The sequence below is a fragment of the Callithrix jacchus genome, chromosome 16 (genome assembly GCF_049354715.1).
Source record: "Callithrix jacchus isolate 240 chromosome 16, calJac240_pri, whole genome shotgun sequence".
Lineage (NCBI taxonomy): Eukaryota > Metazoa > Chordata > Mammalia > Primates > Cebidae > Callithrix > Callithrix jacchus.
Genome location: NC_133517.1, coordinates 65,289,587 through 65,309,646, shown reverse-complemented (window position 1 = coordinate 65,309,646; position 20,060 = coordinate 65,289,587). Strand labels below are relative to the sequence as shown.

Genomic DNA, 20,060 nt, shown 5'->3' with positions numbered 1-20,060 from the left:
AAAGGGGTGTGCCCCAAGAATGGTGCTGGGGGTCCTAAAAAGGAAAGGTTTCAAGAGATGACCCTTGGGAGGGAGATGATGTGAAGAGAATGGGAGTTTAGGGTTTCTCGGTTTAAAAATGGACAGTATTTAGAGGGCTGAATTTCAAGAATTCTGTATGTTGCATTTATTCTGAACAAGGAGGGAGTAGAAAGCTTGGAAGAGGGACAGATGGAGCACTACATTGAAAGTCAAAGAGAGCATATAATAGGTGACCCAGGTACTTAAAAGGCAAGGTAGTCCTGAATACGGACATGCCAGAGACTTGGTCTCCCATCTTTGCTGCAGCCACATTGAACGCCTCAGTGGCCCTCAGATGCTCCAGGCTGCCTGTAACTCCTTCTTTGCAGATGCTATTTCTTTTGCCTGGAAAACTCCTATTCCTCCACACAGCCCTGTTAGTTATTTCACCTGGGATCTGACAGCATGTTATTCAGGTCTGCTAGAGCGCTCGTCAACTGCTTTGAAATTTGTCTTTTTGCATTGCCAACTTTCCCACTCATGTTTTTTTCTAATTGCAAAGGCTATGTTCAACAAACATACTGAATAATGCCACCTGCCCAACTCTAATATTCTTGGCCTATACTCAGTGCATGAGTTTGTGAAAAAATTTACTATTCAGTGAAAATGCACAGAAAAGAAGGGACAAACCCAGGCAAACAGGTGCTTCATTGCTCTAAACTGAAACTCAAACTTCTGTCTGAAAATGTATGCCTTTTTCATGTATTCATTCAGCCATGATCTACAATACGAACGTTTTCAAACGTGATATTTTCCAAGGGGATATGATTAACAGGTTTCTGCCTGGGTGCATGACTTGGTTCTATTACCTATAACACCATATTCTAATTTGTGTTTATGACCATTTCTTCCTTCCAACTATGAAAGCCTCAGTTTCTGAGGCTCTTTCTGATTCATCTCTAGATCCCCATGGCTTAGCACAGAGCATCACAGATATATAGCAGTGACTCAATACACGTTGTTAGTTCAGTTAGTGAGTAAACGATCTTCTAAAGTGGGCTTATTTTAGACAATACAGAAAGTACTGTTGTGAAAATTTTCTTTCGAGTAAGCCTGGACTGTGGGTCTACAGGTCTTGCTTAATGCTCTCTGTGAAGGAGGAAATGTCCTTACTGACAAGGGATCAAAGATTACAGCTGGAAAGGGGTGGTGGGAATTGGCTGCCCACCTGGGCTTGAGACTCAGAGGCAGAAATTTTAAAAACTGATGGATCCTGAGAGTAGTCTTTCAAAATAACATTAAAGACACAGGACATTGGTACCCAGACCACTGGAGCTGGAGTATTCACCTATGTTATTTAGTTCTGGGTTTACAGCCAACAATAAATCTCAGAAGAAAGAACAGTATGTCAGCATTGTAGGACAGAAAATGTCCATGGCTAGACCTTATTAATATGAAACAGGGTCTGCTTTCTAATTTAAGTTTTTCAACTTATTTTGCTGGTGGATTATTGGTAGGGATTTATGAAGGAACTGGAATTTAGATAGACATATCTTCTATTTACTCTCTCCTAGCAAATCTCACCAGGCTGAGGGCATTTGGGTTAAAGAACCACTCAAGATCCTCTGCCATAATTCCACTTGACATGACACAAGTCAACTCAACACAAGACAACTCAACAGAGCTCAAGTAATCTAAACTCAACACAATCCAACTTAACTCACCTCAACTCAACACAGGTCAACTCATCACAACTCCAATTCAACTAAACTTAACTTCAATTCAACTAAACTCAATTATACTTGTTGTGTCAGGCACTGCACTTGGTTCTGGGGACCAGCAATGAATGAGATTCCATCATGAATCTCAAGGATGTGACTGTCTAGTAGAGGACTCACTGGAGAGCTGCTTTCCCTGAGGGACCCCCTGCCACCTGTCTGTGAATTGCTTATTGCCTGACTCACTGCCTTGTGGCCTACAGAAAAGCCACATAGAATAAGAAAACTATAAATGTTGGATGTGAAAAGAAGCCACTGGGCCAGGTTACCTCATGTCCTCTGTCCTGGGACTCCTCTGGCTCATGCAGAGGCATTGCTGAAAGAAGTGACACAGCTCCATCAGACATGGGTTGAGCCTCTGGATAGCCAGGGTGAGAGGAGCAGCTGCCATGGCTCCCACCTTGAAGAGTGGCTGAGGACACCCTAGAAGATGCAGTCCCAGAGCAATCAAATCAGTAAGGGTTTAGCAAGCACCTTCTCTTTGTTAAGCCCTGCACCAGGTGAATATGGTTTTATCTTGATCTCAGGTAGCTCTGAGACAGACAGGTAAACATAGAACTCCTCACCATTACCCAATAAAGCTACTGTGAAAGCTTTAAGAGACAGGTGGAAAGAAGGTGGTGATGAAGTTCCGGGAGGAAGACAGACATAGTTTCACTGAGAAGCAAATATTAAACAGGGATCTAGGAAGTTGAACAGAAATGCATCAGGTGGAGGGCATTTCTGGTGTAAGGGACAGAGCATGCAATGACTCTGAATGATGTAAAGGGGTGACTTGCTGAGGGGGATTGGAGAAAAATTGGAGGACAGGGGTGTGAGGTATGTATATGTCTGTGTGTGCACAGGGTACATGTGTGTGTGTGTATGTGCGTGCATCTGAGAACATATGGATATATATTTGCTTGCATGTGAGCATGTGTGTGCATGTGCATGTGTGTGCAAGGAGGAGAGAAGGAAGGGTAGGTTGAAAGATGAGACTGTGGGTCACTGGAGAGTCTGGCTCTGTGTTTGTGAGTTCCCTGTTTCCATCAAGTGAAAGTTAATTATGTTTCCATGAACAAGATTTTTAGTGTTTAATTTGCAGCTTTTAGGAGAAGGAAGTCCAAAGATAAAATAAGGAAAGACTAGATCATTTTTAACAAAAATTCCAACTCCTTGGAATCTCCTGAGGTTCAGATAGCTTCCTATAGCTACACCTACATTTCCTTACATGGAAAATAGGAAGACCCAACCCTCTGATATAGGATGACTGGGTGGATTAAATGAGACAATATATACAGAGCATATTGCAAAGTTGTTGGCATAAAGTGAACAATAAACAACAGTAATTATTATTGTTATTTATTTATTAAATATTTATTGAGCTCCACTACATGCTAGGCACTGATGACAGCCACTAGAGCTACAACATTGGTTAAGAAGAAAAAGGGCCTTTCTCTCACAGAGCTTACTTTTAGGAACTGGAAAGTTGTATTACAATATTACTAATAGTCTTCCAACAGAGATTCACTATTCTCTATCAGGAAAAATTATCTAAAACCTGGAATAGGCAAAAAGGATTACTGAGCATGCTTTTAATGCAGTTTTGGTTACTGTCTAGCAGACTGTCTGGGGACAGTCTGGGAAAAAAGGATTGTGCACCACTAATTGACTTTCTATTGGATGGGTGATTTTATAGCTGTCAAAGGGTAGATGTTAACTGATAGCAATATAAATAATTCTTGTCTAAGAGTGATGCAAATGATTTCTGTCCATAGCCATATAAATGAATTTTGTCTGGTAGAGGTGCAATTGATTTTTGTCCAGTAAAAAAAAAAAAAAAGAGTTTACTGCTGTGTGATATCAATTCACTTGAGAATTCCTTATTCCTTTGCCTGATTACATAAATCTTTTTCCCTCAACTTCTACATTGAACCATCTTTACATCTTTCTGGTTTCCTCATTACTTAATTAGTTCAATAATATCTTTGACATGTTGACATGTATTCATTTAATATTTTTTTCTGTCATGTTTTAACATTTTCAAAATTATAATCTAGCAGTAATTACTTATTTTCATTTTTTACTTTTTGTAGAGATGGGGTCTTGCTATGTTGCCCAGGCTGATTTCAAACTCCTGGGCTCAAGTGATCCTCTCACCTAAGCCTCCCAAAGTGCTGGAATTATAGGTGTGAGACACCACATCTGACCAGTAATATATTTATTGCAGTGGAGATGGTGCTCATAATGTTAGCAGAAGACTTTTTAAAAAGGTAGAAAGAAAATATTTTATTCTGAGTTAACCAGAACATTAAACCCTCCAGAACACTGACCAATTTCCATCAATGTGTAACGATTTTTTCCTCTATCAATTATTATGCACCTACTGTGTATCAGGCACTCTCCTAAGATATTTGCATATATTATTTATTCTAATTCTCACAAATCTTGTATCAGAAATATACAGAAGAGGATACAGAGGGTCTGAGTGATTCTGCAGTTGGATCAGTCATGCAACAGGGGGTGACTCTAGCCAGATCTGACTCTGGAGCCTGTGCTCATAACCATCACGCTTCACTACTTAATGTAATTAACATTCTCAAGGCTTGATTTCCATGTCCCTTTCCCCACCCCATCCCGTCCAAGCTTCTCCAACTCAGGAACTGACACTTGGGAGATCCACTTAGTTGCTCAAACTTGGGCATGATTTTTGGTTCCCTTCTGTGCTCACTCCACCATCACTGCATCCTCTTGGTTCTATCTCCTAAATAGCATCCAAGTCTCTCTTAACCACACAGTCAGCTCCACTTTCCAGTCACCATCACCTCGCAAGTTTCCCTGCTCCCAGCCTCTCCCACTCCTCCTAATTCTGTAGTCAGAGAAACATTTCTGTAACACAAATCTGATCATATTACTCTCAGTTGCCTCAGAAGTCTACACTCCTTGACATGGTGACAAAGCCCTGTTAATCTCACTCTTGGCCGCCTGTCTAGCCTCATTCCACACTATCCTCACTTTCAGCACCAGAGTTCTAGCCCCAGTCCCTGGCAAACATCGGTCCATTTAAGAGTCTTTGCTTAAGCTTTGCCTTTGCTTAGAAAGCACCTTGTTCAGATGCCACATAGTCAGTTGGTAAACTCTTGAACAATCCCCTCACCTGAAGGTAATTTCTTCCTCTTTGGCTATACATAGCAGTTGCTGCATCTCTCAAGAATCTACCACTTTTTTCTTTCAATTGTAGTTTTTGTTTTTTACATATGGCGCATCTTGGGAAAGGTGACACAGAGGTATGGAATGAACACAAGGTTTGAAATCAGATCTGGGGTCAAAATACAGTCTCCTTTTATATGTAGAATTTACCATAATTCCTTAATGAGATATTACCTCTCTTGCAGAATTACTGTGAAGAGAAAGTAAAAATAGGTCTAGCATACTTAGTGCCTAGAAGTACAGTAGGAGCTCAATGAATATTTATTAAATGGATGAATGAGTGGATGCCAAATACTTTGTGGCATGATTTTTTTTTTCTGGATGAGCAGAATAAGTTACTGAGAAATGCCAGAACTCCTTTAACTTACAATTATATTTTTCATTACATAGGTAGATAGACGGATGGTAGACGCATAGGTGAATGTCTATGATATGGAAGTTAAGAAATAAAGATAGAAAGATAACTAGGCAGATGATAGATAGGTGGGTTGATTAAAGGATGGATGGATAGGTAGCTTGGATAAATATCTATTAGATAGATGACAGATGAATGGGTAGATTAATAGATAGATAGACATGGTAAATGCCTATTAGATAAAAAAAAGTAGATAGAGCTAACAAGATAGATGATAGATAGATACGGCTATACAGATAGCTATAGATACGTGAATACAGATACAGATATAGATACAGCCATGGATATAGTCATAGATATAGACATAGTCAACCCATTTTCTAAAACTCAATCTCACGGCTGCCTCCATCTGCACCACCCTGTTTCTTTAGAACTGGGAGAAAAGAGATATAATTTCCTTAGTAGCATAATCACATCTTTGTGTCTGAAAGGTTCATTCATCTTTCATGGCAGGCTGAGAGTAAGGCTGGGCAGATCTGAGGTGACATGAAAAAGGAGACGGGGCAGGCTCCAGCAGTTTAATGATGCCCTGTTGACATATGCCTGGATGGTCCAGGAACTGGTATACAAAGGTATTCAGGAGTGGGAGGAGCCTGAGGACTCAGGCAGCTTTGAAGCCCTCACATTGTGTCCATTTCTTTCTTATGGAAACTGGCTCTGCAGAAAAGAGGAGAGTGAGATGTCCAAAATCTGGAAAAATGCGGCAAAAACACAGCAGCTCAAGTCCTCAGCCTCTGTCAGGACTCCTGAAAACCGAGCTACAGACTCAGGAAATGGTTTTTTTTCTAGATCCGTAAGAATTAACTGTGCAGGGTGGAAAGGGGAGGGTATCCCTTAACAGAACAACAGGGCATCGCACCAAGCAGGCAAGGCTGCATTTTGGAGTCACCTTTTTTCATTCCTTCCTCCTTCATTGCTCACAATGCTGCTCATTGTAAGAGCAGCTTCTATTTGCAAAGTGCCCAGCATGCTGCTCAATAGACATTCACTCGATAAAAGTCAATTGAATTAAGTTCTACAGAGTACTATTCTTCCAAACCACTTCCACACACATTATCTTACTTAATGCAAAACTCTGTCAGAAAGAAAAAAAAAAAAAAAACAGGCGTTTTTAGTGCCCACAAAAATTGCAATTATTCTTGCTTTACAGTTGAGGAAACTGAATCCTGGAAGTTGAGTAGTGGAGGCAACCTCACCAGTAAACAGCTGAGCTAAGATTTAAATCCCAGCAGTTTGACTCTAAATTTACCAAACAACATCTCTCTTTATTCTACTACACGACCTTGCTCAAAATAAACACAAGCAGTAGTAGTGACTGGGCACTGGCACTTACTTGAAACTTGATGGGGTCTTGGGACCAGGACTGGCTCTTCCCCAGGGGTGAATGGCCACCCTGCAGGGAGATCACCTACAAAGGGTAAGAATGGCCTTACTGAAGTCAAAATGGAATTACCTTGGGTGATACACACAGCGAGAAACTCATAACATCTTAAAGATGCAGCGTTCTTGAAAGCTATAGGGAACTGACAGCTAAAAAAAAAAAAAGGGAAGTGATTTATGAAAGACCACACGGCAATTTAGCAGCAAGGCAATGCTTATGAACCAGTTCTTCTGACTCTTTTTCTGCTGGAAACAATAAAGCAGAATAACCTGCTTAGATTGCTTACTGGTACCCAGTCCCACTGTGCCCTTGTGCCCAAGCTTCCCGCCCCTCCCATCCCCTGCACTTGGACCTCCACTCCCGTACTGAGTTTCTCTTTCCGACAGTGCGTTCTCACCTGTCTGTGGATCTTTGGGGGCTGTTGCCTTGGTTGGATTCGCAGTCTGTGTGCCATGGGTGAATGCTCCTGGGATGAGATGAGAGAGAGGTGAGCCTGCATCTCTTCTAGAGGGCCCTGAGGGAGAAGAGGACCAGGGCCACCAATCCTGCCCCACCCAATGAATGTTGGTTAAGCCAGGTACCAGGCAGGGCTTTAAGAAGCAGAGATGAATAAGAAACAGAACCCACAATGGAGGTGCTCCCAGTGTGGAAGAGGAAATGGGAAAATCCCGTCATGGCTGTGATACAGCGTGATGGGTGCCATTGGAAACCAGATAACATTGGCAAGGTATGGTGACCCTGCATGGGAGAGCAATGGTGCTGTCCAATGTGGGTGCTCCTGGGCAAAGAAAAAATGAGTTGCTTCTCATTCCTCTGAGTCTTGGTGTACACCTTGCTCCATCCCACCCCCGATAAATTGCCTGTCATTTTCATGAGCAAGTATGTGCTCAGTTCAAGAATGTTTATATCAGGTTCATGAAGCCTTAGTTTAAGGGTCACTTCAGGACTTAATCGTTGCTGTTAAGATTCTGGACTCTGGCGAAACCAGCAATAGTCTCCTTGTAGGATATGAGTGAGACAGAAGCTCAAGCAGGCAAGTTCCCTCATAGTGGAAGGAAAGAGGTGAGGCTGAGAAACAGCCGAGGCACAGGTGAGACACCCAGTTCAGCTGGGGCAGGTGACATCTACTCTGAGTCAAGCAGCACAGCAGTTCTAGAAAAAAGTGGGCTTTGTAGGCACAGCAAAGTGCATATATAAAGACCTGGAGACGTGAGCAGTAAGCAGTGTGCTGTGTCTGCAGTCTAGAGGAGGAAGGTAGAGGGGTGAGGTGAGGCTGAGCAGCAGGCAGGGCACAGCACCTGGTTCCATCCATCCTAGTTGTCATACTGCTTGTTACTTATTAAGTGCCCCTGCTAGGACTGTGAGTGTTACAGTGTCCGATTCAACACACTTCCACTCCCGGTGCTGTGTTAGCACCAGAGGTGGACAGTGTGACACATTTGCACACAGGTGATGACAGGAAGGTGAGAGAACTCCATGAGGCAATCCTGTTATTTTCTTAGGATGGGTCAGGACAGTCTTTTGACTTCCTTTCAGGCATTGGACTGTAAGTCCCCAAGACAGAAGACACCTATTGATGCTTGCTGTCCTGGTGTGTTTCTATGCAGTTCTAGAAGCTGAGCGGCCTTAGCCACACCCAAATACAGAGTTTGCTTCTCTACAGAATTTCAGCAAATTAGTCCTGAAAGGGACTGAGGCCAAGAGCAGACGCATGTTCTCCTCTGAAAGGCATCCTGTTGGCCACTACCCTTTCCAAAATGTGTCTCCCGAGGCTGGTGGCAATAACCCACTGTGGGTAGGATGGGACAGGTTAGTAAGAGTTGCCATTTATTAAGTGCTTCCCAGCTGCTATGCGCTGCACTGACACCACCTATTTTAATTATCCCAACAATTCTGAAAGTTCCAGGACTCAGTTGAAGAAAATTCCCTAAGGACACAAAGTGGGAGGGCAAGGTTTCAACACAGCTGTAATGTATAGAGACCAGCACTCATAGTCCCAGAGCTGTGCTGGCTGTTGCAGTCCAGCAGGCTAAACTGAAACACACTTACTTTAATTTTTTCCTAAACACAATGCCTAACCCTCTGACACTCATGCAATTGCATCAGATGTTTATGTAATTGAAGCTATCAAAATAGCATTCCCAGAACGGTTTGTGCAATTGAGATTTTTGAGCCTATTTTAATGTAGGTGTACTATTTATATATGTAACTAAGGTATATGTTGTGTTACATTGCATGTACGTAATGTATATGTAATTAATGTGGTCATGTGAATGTGTATTAATACCAGGCAAAAAGGTAGTTTGAACTGCCTTGAGTGGACAATGTTTACTTCTAAGGGTCACTTGTTTAGTGGACAATGAAACAGGGAAAAGGAAGAGAAATTGGGGAGTGGGATGACATAAAAGAGAGAGAAACTGGGGATCTGTTAAGCGGGAGCTTTCATTCATCTACAGATGGGAAGAAAGAGCTAGTGCAGAGGAAAGAAGAAGGAAGAGTTTGCTTCATGATCATTAATTATACTGCTTACGTTTTCTTAGTTTTCTGTATGTGTGTTGTATTTCAAAAATTTAGAAAGGTTTTCAAAACAGACAATGCTGAGTTGAATTTAAAATAGGAGAGGTAGAAGTGAGCATCCTCTCTTACCCCAGGTAGAGCTGGACTGGGATGGGTTGCCAGGTGTGGCCATTATCGCAGCAGGAGGCACCAAAAGGCTTGTAGTGTTCATGGTTTCCTCCGCCTCTGCAGTAGTCGGTGGGGAAGAATGAGTTTCCCAAGGGTACCCTCCAGGTTTTTTCTCACCAGTGGTCTGAGTCCAGGGCACAGACGATATGGAAGCCCATGTCTGTCTGTCAGCTGTCACCCACTGAGTTCTGGCCACCCTCCTGGTAGCTGCACATTCAAAGTGATAGTAACAGGGAGTTGACATGCTTGACCACTTCCATTCAGATATAAAATTGCTGAGACATTGAAACATTATCAAAAGGCAAACACAATGTGCATGTGTAATACAGATAATCCAGGGGCTTAAACTTTACACTGAACTGAAATAAATGGACCAAACTAAGCTCTGTTTTCCTTAGCACCAATAAACACCCCCCCACCCCCACACACATACACACACTCACACCCCTCCAAATCTCTAGGACCTCCAGGCATTGTGTTTGGGGGTCAGTTGGCTGTCTCTGAAATTTATGTAATACATTGCTAATCACATGACGTAGTGGAAAGATTGTGGGGTCTGAGGTGAAGCAATTCAAATGGATTAGTTGTGCCTCTGTCTCCTCCATGAACTTTGGGGCAATTACTTAACTCTTTTTAGCTTCCTCATGAAAATGAGGATACTAGTATTAATCATAACACCTGCCCTCCAACATAACAGGGTTGTTATTAGTTAAGACAAATCCTTGGTCATGCCTGGAATCCCAGCACTTTGGGAGGCTAAAGCAGGCAGATCACTTGAGGTCAGGAGTTCGAGACCAGCCTGGCAAACATGGTGAAGCCCCATCTCTACTAAAGTACAAAAAAATAACCAGGCATGGTGGTGGGTGCTTGTAATCCCAGCTACTTGGACAGCTGAGGCAGGAGAATTGCTTGAACCTGGATAGTGGAGCCTGCAGTGAGCTGAGATAGAGCCACTGCACTCCAGCCTGGGCAACAGGGCAAGACTTCCCCTCTAAAAAATAAAAAAGAAATATCTTCCCTCACTGGTCTTTTAAAAAATTGTTGGATGTTCTTACCTGTTTATTCCCATAGTAGAAATTAAAGTCAGTTTTTTACAGTTTTACAAAAACAAATTCTATTGAAGAATTTTACATTTATAACTTCAGCTGGCGACAGTTGCTTTCTTTAAAATACTCAGATTTCTCCACAAGAACATGGTCAATTGTTTAAATATTCCTGAATTACTCTCATTAAAATTTTGCAGTTTTCTTTGTTTAAAACCAGCACTTCTACGTGTAGGATTATAGGTAGGTATTTTATGATTTTTTTTCTTGCCACTAGAAATAACATCTTTTTGTCATATTACCCTGGAAAGTTTTCTAATTTTGTATAATTGTCCTGATGCCAGCTATTGTGCTGATTTTTTTCAGTAACTCTGTTTTTCTATTAAATGGAGTTGATTTATTTTCCTCTCCACCATCCAGTCATCCATTTCCTTGCCTGCTGATGCCTATCAATTCCTATCTCTTGGGGAAGCCTGTATCTCCTCTATGCTAAGGCAGGAGCCCTCTCTGTGCGTTCTGTGTACAATAGTTCTTTTTAGGCTGGATCATAACTATTGGTTTACTTGCCTAAGCTCCCGCCTAGATCTGAGAGCTCAGGAAGGAGAGGGAATATTTATAGAGCCATGTTTTTAATAGGTAGACTCGTGTCTGGAAGGAAATATGTTTTGATGGGTAAATAAATGAATGAATTCTGATGACTTAATGAACAATTTCTGATGACAATATTGTTTCAGTGGGTCCATTGTTGGAGCCCACTGAGAAAATATTGACTCTTAATGAGTTACTATTTTATATTATTTCCAAATAGGAAAAGTAGGATAAGCATGCCTTTTGTGTCTTCAGTGATGACACAGCTGATCGTGTACACAAGAGGCTGGGGAGACAGGAGCCTCTGCAGGCCACTGGTGACAAATTTTCCAATGGTGTCAAGTCATTATCATATTACTGGCATCATTAGCCAGCCAGTTACAGGCTGACCTAATCATGCCATAAAATATTAACTTCACTTTACCATTTTCTGTGAATTTCAGGAGTGATATTGCTAAATGCTTTGCTGAAATATAAATACTTTTGCCCACAATGTTCTGTGATTATGTAATACATTAGCACTGAAGGAGGCTGGATGAAGCATACCAGGGAACTCTCTGTATTATTTTTGCAACTCCTTGTGGGTCCTAAACTATTTCATAATAAAAAAAAGTCATCACAGTACATACTAGAAATACATTATTCTGCCTTGGCTTGATCTTATAGAACCCATACTGGCTCATATAGATCTGCTATTTAAGTAAGCCGAAGCGTAACTTCAATTGGTGGAGAAGGGATGAAGGTAAGGATTTTGCTTATATATGTAAACCTAGAGGGAACAGAAGCAAGACATAGCAAAGGGGAGGAAAGAGTGAGAAAGCATCTTACCCAAGGCTGGGATAGTGTAGGAAGCACTGACCCATGTGGCTGTGGCCCTGGCAGAAAGCTCAAGAGGCTGGCCTGTGTTCAGGGTCTCCTCTGCTTCTGAAGGAGCAGCCGTCTCTATCCAGGAAGAGGTTCTCAGAGCAGACGCCCAGGGTGTGCTCTGGGCCCAGCGTCCAGGGCTTGTACTTGGCAGTGTTTTCTGGCTTTTGGTTGTGGGTGTTGAACTCCTGGCAGTTCCTCTGGTAGCTGCACCTTCAGGGAGGCAGCCAGTGGCAACTTTAACATGCTTGACACTTTGGACATAAAAACTGAAAGGTCATTGGACAGCAAATATAGTGAACACGGCGATTCAAACCTTTCTCCAAATGGCATCAAACAAAACCAAAAGAAGTATTTCTCCTTGAATTCAAATTAATATAAAATATAAATTTGCAAAAAAAGTCTGTGATGAATGACGCAGAACAGAATGCATAGTTGTCAGGCTTAGAAGTATCAGGCATTTACTGTGTTTTGTGAACAGATCCTGACCTTGTCAGAGCCCTTCTCTCACCTCCAGCCCTCAGCTACTCCATGGCTCTGGTACATGTTTCTGGAAAAGGAATTAGGCTCCTCCATGTGCCTTATGGATGCAATTAAAAACCAAAAGCGGAATTCTGGGGAATCAGAAGCTTCCAGACAGAAACAGCTTGAAAAAGAGGCTCCCACAGAGATAGAAGGAGGGCTTAATTCAGAGGGAAATCTACCAGTGTCCTTGGTTGCTCCATGAAGAAAAGAAGGAAGAAGGCTCAGGTATTAGTTTTACCTGCTATCTTCCTATGGAAGGCTCAAGTGGAGACAGGCAGTGGATATGAGGATGACAGCCTCCAGTTAGCCCATAGGGAGGACAAAGACTGGCCTACAGCCTTGTGGGCAGAGCCTGTATTGAATTTTGACCCCCACCTCCCCTGAATGCCTGTAGAACACAAACTATGCAATCACAGGAGCGGCCTTTCAGCCTCATTTTCTCTCTCTGCCTTACTTCTGGGCCCACTAACACCTGCATGCATCACCAGCCTGAGCCTTGCTCCCAGATTAACTGAACATGCGGCTAAGTGCATCCGGCTAAACTATCACTCAGCGGGGGTACAGGCTTTCAGGCACATCAGCTTCAGCATCAGCTTGTAAATATGTTCTCTCCTCCTAAGCATTTGTTCTTGTTGAAGGAACACAAAGTGGGAGATCTAACTGAGACCGGCGGGTAGAAATGTCATGGAAAGACTCTCCAGATAAAGGAGATTGACTCAACCCTAAGATCTGTCCTGAGAACTGGGCAGGGAAAGGCAATCTGCCAACTGCCCGTTTCATCTTCTTATCGAGTAGCCTTGTCCACACAAATTGAGCTTCCTGCTACAGCATAACCAAAAGATGCTCTACAATAAATATAAAGCAAAGTAGCCCGTGAATACAGATTTCTTGTATCCTTCATTGCAATTTAAGAGACAGTGAACAAGAGCCTACTATGTGAAAGGCACTGAAGGGAAGGCAGGCTGTGAGGCTGAAGGAAACCACTTCTACCTTCCAGTTTCATTCACTGAGGAAACACACGTCAATTGTGATGCAACCTGGAGTAATGCAGAGTCCAAATCACGTACAAGAGCTGTGTTGTGGCTCCATAGAAGACAAAGACCGATTTTGATTGGGGGATCTTTTAAAAAGAGGAGGCAGTGTCTAAGCTGGCAATTGACAGGCAAATAGGGTTCTGAAGTATGGAAAAGTAGGGAAGGAGTTTCATATAGAGACAACGGCATGACCAATTTGGCACAGAGGCACATGAAGGTGGGGCATGGTTGGGTAGGGACTGGGTATTACAGGTTGGCCAGGTCTCCAGATCCGGTCACAAATTCAAATATCTACAAAAACCAAGTAGCTAATAGGAGAGAGAGAGAAAAATACAAGCAGTTAATATGAGGAAAAAAATGTGCAAGGCAAGAGGGGCAGAGAGGACTATGGAAAGGACAAAAAAGGTGCCCTTCCTAATAGGGAATGAGGGTGGCAGCTACTCAGCTCCAGTTGCTTATTGCCATGTGTTGGGGGGAGGATCTAGGATTCCCAGACCATTTGCGAGAGAATCCAGAAATTCCTTTTTTTTTAAATGCTGAAGTTCTCTGATTTTTAACATGGCAGATCTAAACATAATGCCTGAGGGCCGCTTTCAGTGCCTAGTGTGCTGGGCGGGACCCTGGTCTGGAGAGTCTGTGGGAGGAGTTTGGGAGGTTTGTACTCACCCAGAACACCAGACATGCCGCTGGTAAACGTGTAATTGATAACAGGGTATTTTTCCGCCATCTCCCAGAAGTCAGAAAGATTCCTTCCTGCAAAAATCACACCAACAGGATCAGATCTTGGGTTTCATCTGCTGGACAGTTGTGCCTAATTCTCAGCCCAGAGAGCTTGTCAAAAATGGCTAGTGGTTTACCTGACTTTCCTGTCATCACGCAGATGAAGATGCAATCTGATTCGTTACTTTGACTCACTGTAAGACAAGCCAGTACACAATAGGACTTAGCAATGGGTCTGAAGCTGTCGGTCTTTGGCTGAAAGAAAAATTAAGCTGAAAGTACCTAACTTAGAATAACATAGGAAAATAAGGCTGACTCTACCCTTAATACAGTCCTGATTTTCTGGTTTCTTTATTTTATTTGGCTAGGTTTGAGGGATGGTGTAGTGGCTAAGGGCAGAGTCTCTGAGGTCAGCTTCCATGGTTACAACATCAGCTCTGCCACTTACTAGTTGTGCAAACATGAATGAACTTCTTGATCGCTCCAGGACTCAGTTTACCCCTTTGTAAAATGGTGACAATTCAAATCCCACAATCCCTTATTTACCATTCCTAAATCCTTACATCTCTGTAAGATAGCATGTTTTGTGTGAGCTTGGTACCAAAACTCATTTGGTGGCAAAATCTGACTTGAAAAATGTGAGGCTATGGTCGTCTCTTCATCCTACTTGGTGTAAAAAGCTGAACATTTTGCTTGATTACTATTAATGTATTTGATTATGCTGGGTTCCTCTGGATGCTGTTGGAGAGGTTACGTCAGGTATGGTGTGGAAACCCTATTAGATCTTCAAAGGCTTGAAAACTTCTGGGTTCCCTAAACATACATTTCCCTGACGATGCTGCTGAAAGAACTGTGGACTTGGGGTTGCATGTCTCTCATAGAATTACATGAAAACCCAAGGAGAGAATGGGAGTGATGCACTAGATATGTGCCCAGCAGATAGAAGAGACGGCAGCATGGCACGTATATACCTATGTAACAACCCTGCATGATCTCACATATACCCTAGAACTTAAAGTATAATAATAAAAAAAAGAAGACCATGATAACTAGAGTAATCGCGATCATTATTATCAATGTATTACTATTATTACATATGTTAGCATAGTGATAAGAGCACAAGCTAAGAGCCAGATCCCCTGGCTTAGAATTCTGCTTCCGCAGAGTGATTTTGAGCAAGTTGCTTAACCACCCTGTGTCAGTTTCCTCACCTGTCAAGTAGGGATAAATATAGTAGCTGTCCCATGAGGTTGTAGAGAGGATCCATTGAGAGAATACAGGGAAAGCCCTTGGAAGATTATCTGACACCTAGTGATAGGTATTACTATTTCTCTTTCTTTCTTTCTTTCTTTTTTTTGCATTCCATGCTTTTTTTAATTTTTATTTTGCAAAGAAACACATTTACTTATTTTACTTTGTAACAGAAAACCTGAGTTAAAACTAGAACATTAAAAACTAGAACATTGAAATGAGATGCACCTACATTAAAAAGAGGCATGATAGTACTTCCAAAGATTACACAATGCTATTAAGTGTTTCATGCTTATAATTCTATTTACACTGTCTTGAACTGGCAAATATGTGCAATAATAATAATGCTGATCTTAAAGAAAAATAACCTCAAACCCAGGTCCTTTTTGAGAAATGAGAAGCATAGTGTCAGTGTCAGCAGTTCTATAGTATATGGAATTTTAATGAAATATAAGCTTTTTTGAGATTCTAACAATTTCTATCTAATCCCAGATCACCTCAGTACTGTCAAGTCACAGCACCTAGAGTTCCTTCCTCCCACTTTTAAAACAGCAGCTGCTTCACAGTGCATCACACCATCTTTCTGCTGAGACCAATTGTCAGACTGTGGAATAGATCCGTACTTTTCAAAGTGGGTCCCTATTTTCCTGAGGGTTACATGAAACCACCTTATAAATGAGGTCTTTCTCTCTCTCTCTCTCTCTCTCTCTCTCTCTCTCTCTCTCTCTCTCTCTCTCTCTCTCTGAAGGAGTCTTGCTCTGTCTCCCAGGCTGGAGTGCAATTGCATGATCTTGGCTCACTGAAACCTCCATCTCCCGGGTTCAAGTGATTCTCCTGCCTCAGCCTCCTGAGTAGCTCGGATTACAGGTACCCACCACTGTGCCCAGCTAATTTTTTTATTTTTTGGTAGAGACAGTGTTTCACCTTGTTGGCCAGGCTGGTCTTGAACTCCTGACCTCATGTGATCCACCCACCTTGGCCTCCCAAAGTACTGGGATTACAGGCGTGAGACACTGTCCCTGGCCAAATGAGGTGTATCGTTCTTAACTGTACTTCAAACGTGGGCTTAGGCTCCATATAGATTTAAATCTGAATTCCGGGACCAAACAAGCAAAATATTCAACCTCTCTGGATCTCAGCTTTTCCCTCCTTAAAATGGGTGTATAGCTACCCACCAGAAGCTCTTTTCTTGAGCCTGCCTAGATTCCTTTCACGTTTGAGACTTGGATTCTTCTTCCGATTTTCTGGATCCCAGAAATGTGAAGACTTGTACATTAAATATTGGTGTATGTACTGGTGTGGAGACTGGACCACACTGATTATCCAAATAAAGGTTACATGAAGGTTCCTGGCAGTTTAGCCTATAGCATGGGGTGGAGTGAGGAACATACTATGCCTGAGTATCTATCAAAACAGATGCCAAACCTCACAGTTGCCAAAGCATTTTCAAGATGAACATACCTGAGAGGATGGAGGTTGACTTAAAAATCTCTGTGAGGTAGCTGGTAGAATTTCCAATGATGTCTACCAGGAGGGCTGTAAAATCTGCAAGACACATTTAGGAGGTTTAAATTTCTGCTTCAGAGACAAAAGGGGAAAAATATACTGTACTTGTATTTTTCAGAGTAGATTTTACAAGTTTGATTTAGTTTAGTGTATTGAGGAATATCAACAATGATATAGATAAATACTACCAATTCTACAAAAGGAGAAGTCTTGCTTTTAGGCAGGAAGGAAACTTTGGATCCACTGTTACAATCCTCTTTCACCTTCTATCATCCTGTCTCCCCACCTTTCTCTGCTAACATCTAAGAGCTACGAAAGGCCGCATTGTTGAATAATGGTTTTTCTGGGGCGATTTCCCCATTGTTACTCCATCTGACAGGAAGCAGCCCCCAGACATGCAATGTAAATTTACAGACTTGGGGGTTAGAAGGTGAAAATGTAATGTCAAATGTAGTGGTGGGTTGTAAACTATGAACAGTAGGGACCAGACACTTTATAAAATCATCATCAGGAATCTTTCCTTCTGCCCACTTTGTTAAGGGGACTGATGGTGGTGAGGTGGGCATCTGAGACATTTTTTCGATATTTCAGGTTATAGAATCATTGTGAATTTCTCTCTCAGCTGAGTTTGAACAGGGTCATTGCCTGACATGGCGGATACCATTGACTGTGAAAATTACTAATATTCCTCGAGTCAAACAGCTGCCACCTCCTTCTTTGTGCCTTTATGGCTTTCCACAATCCAACAACTTCTTGGCTTCTAAACATGGTGAATGTGTTTGAGGAGCCCCAGTCATTTTCTAGAGAGGAAGCTTCTTGGGTCCAACGGACGATTTCCCATCATGCTGTGCATGAATGCTTCTTACATTCATTAACAGGATCATGAATTTTGGCAGGAGCGAGCTAACTTGAAAATACAGAACCAAGAGAGGTAGGAAAATGTAATGTGACAATGAATGGAATGTGTGGCATGCCAAGAGCAACAGAAGACAGGCACTGCTATGTGAGAGCCAAAGCCATGAGGTACTTTTGCTACATCCGCACAGACACATTTTAGCCTCCTGGAGGGAGAACACCTATGCAGTATGTAGTACACCTAGGCAGGTACAGACACCTGTCTATGCAGAAGGTAGGCAAGCGTGGGGACCTCTTTTCTCTATCTTTTTAGACCAGTCTGTTCCTAGTCAACTGTGGAAACTGAGGAAGGGTATTATCTCTTAGTTATTTCATACATTTTCTTTCTACTTCTAAAAATTACCCTTTATTAATCCATTTATCTAATAAATATTCATTGAGCATTTGCAGTGTGCTATACACTTACTTACCAGGTACTGGAGAGCTGTGTAAGACACACAGAAGAAGCTGAAGTTAGTGGGAAATCAAGATTCATAAACAGACCAATAAAGTGCAACTTGGAAGTCGTTCTTAGACTTGCATGGATGCTATGAGCATGGCTTGGAAACCAGACACAAGGATGGAGTTCACGTTTTGCTCAAGGCTCAGAGAGAGGATGTCACTTGTTCAAAATTCCAGAGCATGTGGCACAGCTTGGATTTCAGCTCAAGTCCACCTTGGGCCAAAGCTTCCACTATTCCCAGTATTGTTACCAGTACTCATGCCACCTCTTGCTCAGTGCATTTTGTCAACTCTCCTTTCAGAATAGTTCTCACAATCCACTTTTTAGGCTTGGAAGAAAGCCAGTTATTATTAACTCAAAGATATTCTTTGCATCTTTGAAAGTTTGAATTATCTAATTTACTAGTGGTGCTCAAAATGAATGATTCATGACTACCTTCACATATAAGTAGAAGGTAGAATTTTAAAAATCTTTTTTACCTATCCATTTGGTAATGATTTAAGACTGTTTCTTAACACCCAGTGTCGGGATATGTGAGTGGAAAAACACAGGCATTCAAACACTGTTGCTAAAACTGTAAACATATGGAAGACTTTTGGAAGACATTTCAGCAATTCAAATCATTATAATATTGTTTCCCTGTCAGCCAACAATTCCGTTTTGAGGGCTTTATCCTACAGAGGTAATTGGGCAAGTTCTCTAAGTGATTTTACACAGGTGTTCATCACAGCATTGTTTATAATTGCAAAAATATGAGGAATTAGCCAAGTTTCCAACAAGAGGAGACAAATTAAATAAATCATGGTACATTCTTTCCCAATGAATACTGAGAATTTATGTGAAAGATGAGGCATACTAGTATTCACTGGGATGAAATGGGTTTTTTTTAATGCTTATGGGTTAGTTTGAGGGTGGATTATAAAACTGTATGAAAAAAGAAAGATCCTGATGGTTGTCTTTCAATACGGATTCTCCCACTTTCCTTTAGCAAGAGAGTATCAAATTTTAGCTGGGAACGTGGTGATTTAACACAATGACTGTAATTTCAAACTTGCTTTGTGTGTAGCCATGAGACTAAATTCTGGGCAACAGGATGTAAGAGGGAGAAATGTGAATGTTTTTAGGCTGTGAGTTCACAGTGAACATGCATGCCCTCCGGGATGGTTTGGATCTGTAATCCCTAATTCTGGATTATGGGGCACACTTCTCACAAATGGGTTAGCACCATGCCCTTGGTGCTGTTCTCATGATAGTGAGCGAATTAGTGTGAGAACTGGTTGTTTAAAAGTGTGTAGCACCTTTCCCCTCTTTCTCCCTTGCTCCTGCTTTAGCCATGTAAGATGTACCTGCTTCTCCTTCCCATCTGCCATGACCATAAGTTTCCTGAGGCCTCCCCAGAAGCTGAGCAGAAGCTGTCATGCTTCCTGTACAGCCTGCAGAACCACAAGCCAATTAAACCTCTTCTTTTCATAAATTACCCAGCCTCAGATATTTCTTTATAGCAATGTGAGAATGGGCTAACACACCTTCAAAATCCTTTCTCCCCTTCATTGTAGCTGGAGTGGGATACACTGGCAACCTACCTTAGGCTATGAGAAAAGATCTTTATGAAAGGCAGATCAACAAGATAGAAGGAGCTTGGGCCCCAAAACCATCAAAACCATTAGAGCAGCCCTGGCATGTCTACATGCCCCGAGTATCAAACATGAGGCAATGAACTTCTA

The 20,060-nt window shown here is 42.0% G+C and overlaps 1 protein-coding gene across 1 annotated transcript in view; it reads right to left on the bottom strand.

Annotated features, from left to right (window-relative positions):
- HHLA1 (HHLA1 neighbor of OC90) overlaps window positions 1-20,060 on the bottom strand; it is a 38,837-nt gene that overhangs the window by 5,986 nt on the left and 12,791 nt on the right. Inside the window, exons 7-14 of the mRNA XM_008983251.5 lie at window positions 16,935-17,018; window positions 14,360-14,416; window positions 14,169-14,255; window positions 11,908-12,156; window positions 9,410-9,655; window positions 7,161-7,229; window positions 6,716-6,790; window positions 2,048-2,201 (exon numbers count right to left, since the gene is read on the bottom strand). Of these exons, the coding sequence (XP_008981499.2) occupies window positions 2,048-2,201; window positions 6,716-6,790; window positions 7,161-7,229; window positions 9,410-9,655; window positions 11,908-12,156; window positions 14,169-14,255; window positions 14,360-14,416; window positions 16,935-17,018 (1,021 nt within the window). The remainder of the gene's footprint in view (window positions 1-2,047; window positions 2,202-6,715; window positions 6,791-7,160; window positions 7,230-9,409; window positions 9,656-11,907; window positions 12,157-14,168; window positions 14,256-14,359; window positions 14,417-16,934; window positions 17,019-20,060) is intronic.